General features: G+C 42.2%; 1 protein-coding gene across 1 annotated transcript; it reads left to right on the top strand.

Moving 5' to 3' along the window:
• Positions 1 to 12,000: 12,000 nt before the first annotated feature.
• Positions 12,001 to 13,011, top strand: LOC137297789 (autotransporter adhesin BpaC-like). Its single transcript, XM_067829738.1, has one exon. It carries the CDS (start codon positions 12,001 to 12,003, stop codon positions 13,009 to 13,011), a length of 1,011 nt encoding a protein of 336 aa, XP_067685839.1.
• Positions 13,012 to 13,508: the final 497 nt, after the last annotated feature.

Genomic DNA, 13,508 nt, shown 5'->3' with positions numbered 1-13,508 from the left:
TGGTAACGCTAACCTGCAGGCGGTGATTATAACAATGATATTATCGGAGATTTTTGAGAAACTCTACATCAACGCCTTCATCTTTGAATCGGCACCAGAAAATTAACATGTCTGATCCTATCTGCCCCTTTTATCAATATTCCAGCAATATCACTGCGGGGGATACACGGAAACGGCTTCACACATTGCACCCACTTGCTGAATCGAACCCCATCTTCGGCCTGACAAGCAAACGCTTTAACCGCTAGGCTACACCATCTACCGTGGAATGCAATGTACTGCAATGCAATTTAAAGTTATGTGATGTAACTTAATGTATCATGTCATGTAATATAATGTCCAATGTGATATTACTTGACGTAACGTAAATGTGATATTCCTTGACGTAACGTAAATGTGATATTCCTTGACGTAACGTAAATGTGATATTCCTTGACGTAACGTAAATGTGATATTATTTGACGTGACGTGTAATGTAATGTGAAGTAAGGTATCGTAAAGAAATGGTCGTTACGTAATATCTTACATAATGTAATAATGAATGCAATAATAGTTACTTCATCAGTGAAGATGTGGTTGTGACTAACTGATGTGGTTGTGACTAACTGATGTGGTTGTGACTAACTGATGTGGTTGTGACTAACTGATGTGGTTGTGTCACTGTGACCTATGGTGGTATCCGGCACTGTCTCGGACAGTAGTATTGTTTGCAAGTTTTATAATAACTGAGCGTCCATTTGTCGTCCATCGAGAAGTATGAACACGAGTGCTTGTATAAGTAAACGTCATATTTCCATATTGGCGTTTACTCGTGGACGCTACTGGAGTTCCGTGGTGGCCATAGGCTGTTTGTAGAATTATATATACAGGAAATAACTTAACATGCCCAATATTGTATGAGATACTAGTTATTAGTGTCAACGGTTTGGTAATAGCTTACACAGTAGGAACACAAACAACAGGTATAAGTCTGTATGTAGTGAAAACATGCCAATGAATTTCACTTCAACAAAATATAAATCAGATATAGGGAAATTAAGATTGCGAATCCTCATAAGTTTACCTTGCCAACTGAAAATTTAAATCTCGGATTTTTTTCAGTTTAAGTAAAAGTTGTTGAATAAACGATCCTAGTTTCGAGTCGTTATTACTGGTTTGTATTACAAGGGGTTACGCACAGTAGTTGGAACAGCGGAACCAATGCACGAGCGGTACGTAATGAGTGTTAACTTAGCTCACCCCAACTTGTTCTCGGTGATTCGGTATGTATAGATAGGGGTGGATCTGTTGCGTAAAGACTGGGTGGATGGATTTTGTATAGATAGGGGTTCATTTGTTGCGTAAAGACTGGGTGGATGGATTTTGTATAGATAGGAGTGGATCTGTTGCGTAAAGACTGGGTGGATGGATTTTGTATAGATAGGGGTGCATTTGTTGCGTAAAGACTGGAGTGGATCTGTTGCGTAAAGACTGGGTGGATGGATTTTGTATAGATAGGAGTGGATCTGTTGCGTAAAGACTGGGTGGATGGATTTTGTACAGATAGGGGTGGATGTGTTGCATGTAGACTGGGTGGATGGATTTTGTATAGATGGGGGTGGATGTGTTGCATGTAGACTGGGTGGATGGATTTTGTACAGATAGGGGTGGATGTGTTGCATGTAGACTTGGTGGATGGGTTTTGTATAGATGGGGGTGGATGTGTTGTGTTGATATTAAGGTACATGTACTTTCACCGTGGAGTATATCCGACACCAATAATTCCGACATCGACTTGAATGTGTAGTGAGGACTAACAGTCGATATTTACTGATATTGGATGTTAATGATAGTAATGCTGTATTGATGCTGTTCTGAACCTGGTAAACATTCAGATTAATAAATTAATAAGAAAAACGTGTTGTTTCCCTGTTACGCCCAGATTGTGCATTGTAACACACAAATAAGCTGACCTACAAAAGAAAGTACACGCCTGAAACAGAGTGAGTGAGTTAACACTTAACTTCACCTCGGCAATACACGCCGAAAAAGTTTGGATTATTTTGTTTAAAAAGTTTACATCAAATTTTTAAACAGTCTTTTGATTGTAACATTGTGTTCGCGTTTCCAAAACACCACATATATCTATAGTTGTGTAATCCATGCGATCTCAAACATGGCGACACGATGCCAATTAGCACCAGAAGCATGGTACTTTGAGTTCTATATTTCCATGGCAAAAAAAACACAACAAAACTGACACCAGTTTACTATGAACATAGGCAATCGATTGCATGAATATTATAGAAGGAATATACTTTTCTATTCTTTACATGCACGAAACATCCCCCGATATTATCGGAGATCGTTAACACTGTGATGAGATCAGTCTGCAGCTGTCTCACGTGGTCAGTTTGTAGTCCAGTCTCACAGGTGTGGTATATCCAGGATGACGGCGCTGCAAACACCGAAGTTGTGGACACCACTGCTGCTGTTGCTGTTTCAAGACGTTTCAGTTTTTGGCAACAGTAGAGGAACGTGCAGCGATTGGGGGAATTTCGACAAACTCAAATATGACATCTGGTTACAAAATTCCACTTTTGAACATTTCCTGCCCAGCAGCTTGATGGTCTGTGTGCAAGAATGCCTTCTTCGGAACAGATGTCAGTCTTTTAACTTCAACGTCAGTAACGGCATGTGTCAGCTTAATGCTGAGAATAGCACAGCGCCTGCGACTGCACAGATCATCAGAACCACGAACACAGTATTCAGCAACATCGCAGACTGGCCTGAACACCTGGCTGGCGTTTGCAAAGGTCACTACTGCTCGGAGGACTCCGTCTGCACTGACGTGAACAACACTGCAAAATGTGTTGTCTCCTACTGCGTCGACAACAGCAGGGACGGTACGAAAACAACTTTGATCCCTATTGGAAGTGAACTGACGTGCGGGTCCACGTTTTTCAAGAGCGGGGAAAGAGTCTGTTCCGGTAACGGTACTTGGGCCGGCAATGGAACGTGCGTCCGACTCCACAGCTCCTGTTCCTCAATACAATCCTGCAACTCCGACGCTGATGATGGAGAGTACTGGCTCTACTCCCACTATCTCCAGACAAGTATTCGCGTCTTTTGTGCCGGTATGAAGTCTGAATCTCCTAATGAATACATAACCCTGAACGGTATAAACTACTCCAACTACACCAACTTCATCATCGACGCCGACTGTTCCCTAGGGTATTCTGCTTGTGGTACGACAACCTTCTCGAAAGTAAAGCTTGCTTCAACGCCCGAACACCTGCATGTGGACTGGAATATACAAGTTACAATGTACGCCAGCGCGTCAGCGTTTTGTCCAGTACTGACGTATGGGACTGCCGCGGGCTGTTCTCTGAGGTCCGGCTGCAGCGCCCTCTCGGTCGGATCATTCCGCATTGACACAACAGGAACTGGCCTCATGGTTGACCCAAACGTACGATGGATGTCGAGTGATGGTGAAGTGGAGGTGACATGGTCAGAAGGTGGTCGGGTAGTGGAGGGCATTTGTCATGCAGCCTGTTCCGAGTGTTTTCCAGAGAGCCACATCGCCTTCGTGGCTGACGACTACCGACCGCCGCCCTGGTCAGCGACGGCCATCGACGCATGGGGATGCGATCCCAGGCTCTGAGTTTCAGCTCCATCTCAGATTATGGTTTGGATCTTGTGTTCCTACTGTGCTGCCACATACTACTGACTGACAGAAAACCCACTAGCTACCAGATCAGATTTATTATGTATGGTTGGTGTGTGATAATTATGGACGTTAAAACATAGTCGGACTTTTATCTTACCCCGCATCGCTTAACTGAATTTTGACACGGTTCAAACTGTGATAAAAACTCAAACAATTAATTACAGCTGAACAATTTTGAATCCTGAATGAAAATCATGGTTGCTCACATTAAACTAATGTATCTAAAATGTAGCCGAAATATGATACACGTACCTGACAAAACTGAAAACATTCCAAACTCATATCAATTCAACAAACTTTGTTTCCAAACACATGCTCGACCATCAACCATGAGAGAAAGAAAATAACATCTCCAGAATCCCATCTGCACTTATCTGAACTTTGTTTTGTGTTTTGTCTTTTTTGTTGTTGTCGAGAGAGCAGAGCGTGTCTACTGTGTAAATCTGTTATTATGTCTGTCGATACTGTTGATGTTTGATATGTAATTGGTAACAGACATGGTGCATCTCTTTGATTATGGTGTATCTGGTTTATATATTCATTTCTTTACTAACATTCCGTTAAGTGTTAAACAATTGTATTTTGACATGATATATGTCTGTATATGGGGGCCTGTACATTGAGCACAGATGACTTTCACCTTAAGATCCTATAGTCTCATGTATGATGAACCTCAGGCAGTGGAAATCGCACCAACATGTAAGAATTAAGATCTGGTGATTACTTATGTAATGCATAAAATATACATCTTAAAACCACATTTGCTTTTTTCTGTTTGTGCACAGTATATACTGATAGATATTGAAACAAACTGATCAAGAGAACACGCGAGTACGGCGACGTCATTGACATCTATACAACGTCAGTGGGATATAATGTAACGCGCAGTTCATCTTCATTGTAAAACCAGTCTAGCGGATTCTGAAGAGAACATGCACTCATTTACAGCTCTTTCACTGACAGTTTTTCGAGATAAAAAGAACATCCAAACCTTTGATTTGTTGATCAAAAGGACAATTTTACATAAATATTCCTCAAAGCTGGCCTTCATGGAAAATATCTGGGAATAATATTAACAGTGTTAAAAGCGCTGCTACCTCGCCTCGGTGGACAGACGCCACGAATGAGATGGATTTCAGCTTTATAAAACAACGGGTCACTGTTATAGCTCTCCGAGAACAAAACACCAGTTGGCAGAGATTCACTTTGAGAAAAAATAAGCATAACATTATTCGTGACAAATGGTGGGATAACCTTTAGGTAATGAAATGGCAAGATCCACTCCAAACAGTATTATGTTGCTATTGATATATGTACGGGGAAAAGATCCACTTTCACCATGTAAATCCAGAATTATGCGACATTTAGATAGACGTGGTGTCTTCTAACGCAATGTAACGTCTCTCATTCTGATGCGTACATATGGTACATAATAATCTATCTCTGGAATAAAAGTTCTGTAAGTGACCTGTGAAGACTGCTTCTTGAAAACAAACGACCTCTCAGTATTTGAATCACAGAAGATGATACGACATATGATATTATTGTCCTCCTTATCCTTTCTGTTTAATTGGAAATCAATTAACGTCAGCGTATGATCAGGGATGATACAAGCTGTATTGTGTATTTGCTATCGGGCTCTGTGGATTTATACCAAGATTATGGGAAGACAAAGGGATCTTCTGTGAACCAATATGTACTTCACGAACCGACTGCTGCGAAGGAAACCAGTCAATCCTGAGACAACAACCGCAATAATGACATTAATTTAAAGTGAGTGAACGAGTGACTTTAGTTTTAGTTTTACACCGCGCTCATCAATATTCTAGCTATATGGCAGCGGCCAGTAAAAAACCGAGACCAGACAATCCAGTGATCAAGAACATGAGCATCGATTGGCACAACTGGGGACCGATGTCAACCAAGTCAGCGAGCCTGACCATCCGATCTTGGCTGCTGAAGGAGTGAACGAGCAAGTGAGTGAGTGAGTGATGTAAGATTTCATGATTGTGTCTATAACAAGACCTGTAACTCGCTGTAAAAGATTCTTGTGACACGAAGCAAGTAAGTTTTGACTGGAGAGAGGAATGGCCACATGTTGCTTCTGCATGACGGTCGTACAATTAACAGTAAGGACCACCGAGGGAAAATGAAACAAAATTTGTAACATTTAGGCGCATAGTGAGTACAACGCCCTCAAATCAGTCAAGTATTAATACAAATCGGCTTAAACTGCAGGTAAGTAACACGCTGGAAACGTGTATGACAGCTAGCCAGAAACAAGATACCACGCGTTAAGGAGTAACAAAAAAGGTCTTTGATTTAGAGTACCTGTCAAACAATTCATAATTATTTTATACGATTTATGAATTTAAAAATAAAACAAGATATTGAGCCAGTGCAAAATATATGAACCAGCAACGAGTTGGGGGATGCAGACTGTACAAGGTTGTTGACCCTTGGAGGAACCCTCAACGCTGAGTGCATGTACACTTAACAGACACCTATCTCTATGAAGTTATATATACCCGAAGGTATGTTCTCACACACCGAGAGTAGTGTGTACTGACTGACGCGTGAAACCTTAGCATTGTATACAAGGTTATATCTCCACTGTGTGAACACGTGCTGCATAAAAGCTGGCACACAGCCAAGTCAACCCAACACGCAGCCAATGACAACAGTACAAAGTGGATGTTATTTTATTTTAATAAAGAATTGCATCGAGGCATACTCAATAATCAACAGCTATCCGTTCCTCCAATTTGAGGGTTCAACCAAGGAGAAAATGGAAGAAAGAAGCTGCTGCGTTGCCTTGAGCTAGCACATCCACAGGGCAATGACTCCTGCTGGAAACAGAACCTCAATTCAAGATCTCAAACAAAAATCATTTCTATGATAATTGCGTCAAATTGAAATTTCACTTTCTAGCTTGCGATCTGAAAGCATAGTCTGAGTTTTATGCCATTGAAAGGCCTGAAGGTATTAAAGTCGTACAATATTGGATAACCTCTCTCAGCCGGAGAAAATAGCCCGCTTTGAAGTGGAGATGAATCGTCAGATACAGATTTTATTTTGAACAGACGTAAAGGGCCTCACTATAAAGCTACGGGCTGTAAATGAATGTTATTGTAATGTAAGATTACTCGGCGGAAAAGACCTATCTTTGTTTGAAAATATAGTACAGAAAGGTACCTGGTATATAGACATGACCGTATAATGAGCAACACAATAGGGAGGGCTGTACCCGCTGACGAAGCAAAACGAAAGGTGACATGTTGGGATACTGAATCTCGATAGGTGAACATTGCAACCATTATCTGGAATCTAATCTTAAAGAGAACTTGAACTTTACAGTTACTGTAATTATTTGAAACTGGCACGTGTGACTGGCGAGTGAATGTCTGGTGGTGTCTTGTGTTGGTGTTATGTACTTCGTTGGAAAAAATGCTGTTTTTCTGTTGTCAAACAAAGTTTTCTTACAAAAGAGTTTAAAGTCGCTGATCTATTGCCTTTTACTTAAATATGAAGTATGTATGAACCTTGTTATAAGGCTGATGACATTAAGTGTGACCATGTTATGTCAGGAGGACTCTGTGAAATGTTTGCTGACATACCAACATACCCTTCTGGACGTTACATACACAGACCAACAGATACAACATCCCCAAACTATCAGACTGGATTTGTTCGCCTTGTGTGACGTCTTTAGGAAATATAATCAGTAACTGTGTTGTCATAATGAACAGGGCATGCTCGCCGTAATATTGCATAATGCCGTGTATGCGCAGCGTGTGTTTGTGGTTGAGGGCATGTTCAGAAAATCCCTATTGATCGGTATCGCAGGGCAATAAGTTAAGCTGAATGTTTTCCAATGCTTTCCTAGTCAAGACACAACATTCCAACCAATGTACAAGTCGTCCTGCGTTCTACTCAGTACTGTGCTACACAGAGAAACCACACACCTGTCACCCTCAGGCACCATGGTTTTACGAAACGGTGGATTAGTTAACTGTTTGTCACAGTGTCTCATAAAAGGGAATTTTGACGAGAGTGTTGACAAAGACGGCTTCACAGCCATGCTGCTGCCACGGGCGAGTTTCTCCAACAAATATGATCAAAAGCAATCGCTGATACTTATTCTTCGATAAAGACCAACATGTAGGTGAGGATGTTGTTATACTGTTGCTCCACATATCACAAGACCAACATGTAGGTGAGGATGTTGTTATACTGTTGCTCCACATATCACAAGACCAACATGTAGGTGAGGATGTTGTTATACTGTTGCTCCACATATCACAAGACCAACATGTAGGTGAGGATGTTGTTATACTGTTGCTCCACATATCACAAGACCAACATGTAGGTGAGGATGTTGTTATACTGTTGCTCCACATATCACAAGACCAACATGTAGGTGAGGATGTTGTTATACTGTTGCTCCACATATCACAAGACCAACATGTAGGTGAGGATGTTGTTATACTGTTGCTCCACATATCACAAGACCAACATGCAGGTGAGGATGTTGTTATACTGTTGCTCCACATATCACAAGACCAACATGCAGGTGAGGATGTTGTTATACTGTTGCTCCACATATCACAAGACCAACATGTAGGTGAGGATGTTGTTATACTGTTGCTCCACATATCACAAGACCAACATGTAGGTGAGGATGTTGTTATACTGTTGCTCCACATATCACAAGACCAACATGCAGGTGAGGATGTTGTTATACTGTTGCTCCACATATCACAAGACCAACATGTAGGTGAGGATGTTGTTATACTGTTGCTCCACATATCACAAGACCAACATGTAGGTGAGGATGTTGTTATACTGTTGCTCCACATATCACAAGACCAACATGTAGGTGAGGATGTTGTTATACTGTTGCTCCACATATCACAAGACCAACATGTAGGTGAGGATGTTGTTATACTGTTGCTCCACATATCACAAGACCAACATGCAGGTGAGGATGTTGTTATACTGTTGCTCCACATATCACAAGACCAACATGCAGGTGAGGATGTTGTTATACTGTTGCTCCACATATCACAAGACCAACATGCAGGTGAGGATGTTGTTATACTGTTGCTCCACATATCACAAGACCAACATGTAGGTGAGGATGTTGTTATACTGTTGCTCCACATATCACAAGACCAACATGTAGGTGAGGATGTTGTTATACTGTTGCTCCACATATCACAAGACCAACATGTAGGTGAGGATGTTGTTATACTGTTGCTCCACATATCACAAGACCAACATGTAGGTGAGGATGTTGTTATACTGTTGTTCCACATATCACAAGACCAACATGTAGGTGAGGATGTTGTTATACTGTTGCTCCACATATCACAAGACCAACATGTAGGTGAGGATGTTGTTATACTGTTGCTCCACATATCACAAGACCAACATGTAGGTGAGGATGTTGTTATACTGTTGCTCCACATATCACAAGACCAACATGTAGGTGAGGATGTTGTTATACTGTTGCTCCACATATCACAAGACCAACATGTAGGTGAGGATGTTGTTATACTGTTGCTCCACATATCACAAGACCAACATGTAGGTGAGGGTGTTGTTATACTGTTGCTCCACATATCACAAGACCAACATGTAGGTGAGGATGTTGTTATACTGTTGCTCCACATATCACAAGACCAACATGTAGGTGAGGATGTTGTTATACTGTTGCTCCACATATCACAAGACCAACATGTAGGTGAGGATGTTGTTATACTGTTGCTCCACATATCACAAGACCAACATGTAGGTGAGGATGTTGTTATACTGTTGCTCCACATATCACAAGACCAACATGTAGGTGAGGATGTTGTTATACTGTTGCTCCACATATCACAAGACCAACATGTAGGTGAGGATGTTGTTATACTGTTGCTCCACATATCACAAGACCAACATGTAGGTGAGGATGTTGTTATACTGTTGCTCCACATATCACAAGACCAACATGTAGGTGAGGATGTTGTTATACTGTTGCTCCACATATCACAAGACCAACATGTAGGTGAGGATGTTGTTATACTGTTGCTCCACATATCACAAGACCAACATGTAGGTGAGGATGTTGTTATACTGTTGCTCCACATTAATAAACCGTCCTAGCCACAGTGTGTGCAGAAGAACAGGACAAAAATAATAGACATCTTTATCAATGAAATTCTTCAAATAGATGGTATTTCAAGCTGACATTCTTCAGTTGCCAGAACGGCTGTAAAGCCACTGGAGAAATCCAACTACGCCACTCATTGAATGTTGGGTCTTGAGTCAGCAACTGTCCCGTTTCCTGCATGTGTCATCCCAACGTGGAGGTTGCGGTCACCGAGGTAGAACAGAGAAGAGTGTGTGATCGTTATACCGAGGGAAACAATTATATATGATTGGTCCTTCCTGAAAGGTCCTTCCAGGAACACCGTGAGAATGGCATACACATGAATCGGACAGACACGTTGTACCCCCCGGGTTGTACAGGGAGGTTCTCTCACGTCTCACGTTTGTTTATGGAGTGTACACTTTAGCGGTGTGTGTGTGTGTGCGTGCGTGCGTGCGTGCGTGCGTGCTTGCATGTGTGCGTGTGTGTGTGGAAGAGGGTGGGGGTGAGAGGGGTGTGTGAAGGGTATGGGGTGTGGGGAATAGCCGGGAGACCAAGATCGATGTCCATCGACAGTATCAGCTTCGTCTTTACAGCTTTCATTAGATCAGAGTGAACGTGTGGTAACCACGGCATGGTTTCCATCTGAAGTGTGTCTGTCAAGTGATTATAGTTTTAAGGGTGATAATTAGGATGACGTCTCATATTTATGACTAAATGAAGTCAAGTTAAACGTTCACGAGTGACCTCAGCCAGGGTACCCAAACAAATACAACCAGGTCGGTTGTTTACCACACGGATTATGTTCGTGGGGTACAGTAACAAAATCAACACAATATTACTCTACGTACCAGGGCCTGTAGCAATGCGATTCCGTTATTGTTAACACAACCAAGGATATTCAATTATATACAGTAATCTCACGTAGTAATCTCTTTCGTTTCTTTCACTTAAAGCGCCTGTAAAAGGCTCCTTGCGGTAACCAAACACTGGTCCTTTACATCTGACAGTTGCATACACACGGAACCCGTTTAATGTTGCCATGGACATACTTGTCATGACAGGAAAACAACAAAAAAGCTATTTCACTGGTTCGTTGCAGCCGAGTCAGTGTAGAGCAATAAATCCATTTCTTGCAAATAAGACAATTGTTTTGAGATCTCTTTGTAAGACCGGAATTAGGGGAAAACTTAGCTTAAGTTTTTCAGAAAAATCTGCACTTGCTTTAAGCTGAAGTGCGGTTTCTAGTGTGTAATCTCGATGTTATCGTGATGCAGCCGTAAGTGTTTCCGTCTGTGTGTGATGGAAACCGGGGACTGTTTGTATAGATCTAATTCCGGAGCTTCGCTTGGCACGGACACACATTACAGGGTGAGTGAGGTAGTGAGGGGGTGTACGTGCTGAATTTTTCATGACTGTAGGAAGCAATAGTGAACTTAACACATTACAGCATACTGGATATTCCTTAGTCATTGAAGAGCAGTCATGAATTACCATACCGGTACATGGTGTCGCATTGATCTACGAGTTGTCCCGTTACATTTCCTAGACCGTACCACAAGTAGTCGGGCTCTGTGTATTCAGTTGTAGACGGCTTAAGCTATGAATTCGTGCTCGGTAAACAGTCGTTGTGTTCGCATATCCTGTCTCTTGATTACCTCAGTGTCTTTTTATGGCAGTACAAAGGGCATGTTATGGACGCAAGCAGTATAGAGCGTGTACCCATGACACCAGTTGTACCGGGTTATGATGGATGACGTCATTCACACGTCACGTGACCAGAGCACGGAAAGGATATATCATGAACTATCTCCAGAGTAGCAAAAGCTCGTGTCAGCGCCTGCGGCCTTCCAGGAGGAAATGCTTCTTTTAAAACTTCTTCTGAAAATTTGATTAAACACTGGAAACATTTCCGCAAGGTTTAATAAAAACTAACCGATATCAGTTTACAGTGGAAACGCTGAGGGAAGCCCTCGGCAACAAGTCGGTGATTCCAGGACAATCTTTCCAGCATGGCAGAGACAATAGAGGAACTATGCTAACGATATACACGTCCTTTTGAGACCTGCTGCAGCGGCTGTTACTACTTCCACTGCAACGACGACTACCACTTCTGTAATTGTAGAGCACCAATGATAGTCAAGCACCTACTCTTATGACCTACATTCACACCAGTAACGGCCAAGTATCAACTCTTATGGCCTACATTCACACCTGTAACGGCCAAGTATCAACTCTTATGGCCAACATTCACACCAGTAACGGCCAGGTATCAACTCTTATGGCCTACATTCACACCAGTAACGGCCAAGTATCAACTCTTATGGCCAACATTCACACCAGTAACGGCCAAGTAACAACTCCTATGGCCTACATTCACACCAGTAACGGCCAAGTAACAACTCTTATGGCCAACATTCACACCAGTAACGGCCAAGTATCAACTCTTATGACCTACATTCACACCAGTAACGGCCAAGTATCAACTCTTATGGCCAACATTCACACCAGTGACGGCCAAGTATCAACTCTTATGGCCAACATTCACACCAGTAACGGCCAAGTATCAACTCTTATGGCCTGCAATCACACCAGTAACGGCCAAGTATCAACTCTTATGGCCAACATTCACACCAGTAACGGCCAAGTAACAACTCTTATGGCCAACATTCACACCTGTAACGGCCAAGTAACAACTCCTATGGCCAACATTCACACCTGTAACGGCCAAGTATCAACTCTTTTGGCCTGCAATCGCACCAGTAACGGCCAAGTAACAACTCCTATGGCCTACATTCACACCAGTTACGGCCAAGTTTCAAGTCTTATGGCCAACATTCACACTAGTGACGGTCTAGTATCAACTCTTATGGCCAACATTCACACCAGTAACGGCCAAGTATCAACTCTTATGGCCTGCAATCACACCAGTAACGGCCAAGTATCAACTCTTATGGCCAACATTCACACCAGTTACGGCCAAGTAACAGCTCTTATGGCCAACATTCACACTAGTGACGATCGAGTATCAACTCTTATGGCCAACATTCACACCAGTAACGGCCAAGTATCAACTCTTATGGCCTGCAATCACACCAGTAACGGCCAAGTATCAACTCTTATGGCCAACATTCACACCAGTAACGGTCTAGTATCAACTCTTTAGGCCTACATTCACACCAGTGACGGCCAAGTATCAACTCTTATGGCCAACATTCACACTAGTGACGGTCGAGTATCAACTCTTTTGGTCTGCATTCACACCAGTGACGGTCGAGTATCAACTCTTTTGGCCTACATTCACACCAGTGACGGCCAAGTATCAACTCTTATGGCCAACATTCACACCAGTGACAGCGAAGTAAGAACTCTTTATGGACTACAATCACACCAGTGACGGCCAAATAACAATTCGTATGGCCGACATTCACACCAGTAACGGTCGAGTATCAACTCTTTAGGACTACATTCACGCAGTGCTGGCGAAGTCTCTACTCTTATGTCCTATATTCAAACTAATGATGGCCAAGTATAAACTCTTATGACCAAAGGAGATATAATTTATGCACAGGTTTGGCCTTACTTATTAGCTTAAATTGTTCAATATAATGTCGATTATGATATACACAGTATCCTCCTTAGTGAATAATGCAGTTGGTGACT

The sequence above is a fragment of the Haliotis asinina genome, chromosome 10 (genome assembly GCF_037392515.1).
Source record: "Haliotis asinina isolate JCU_RB_2024 chromosome 10, JCU_Hal_asi_v2, whole genome shotgun sequence".
NCBI classification, from domain to species: domain Eukaryota; kingdom Metazoa; phylum Mollusca; class Gastropoda; order Lepetellida; family Haliotidae; genus Haliotis; species Haliotis asinina.
Note: the sequence above shows the minus strand (reverse complement) of the source record. Positions and strands in the feature narration are given on the sequence as shown.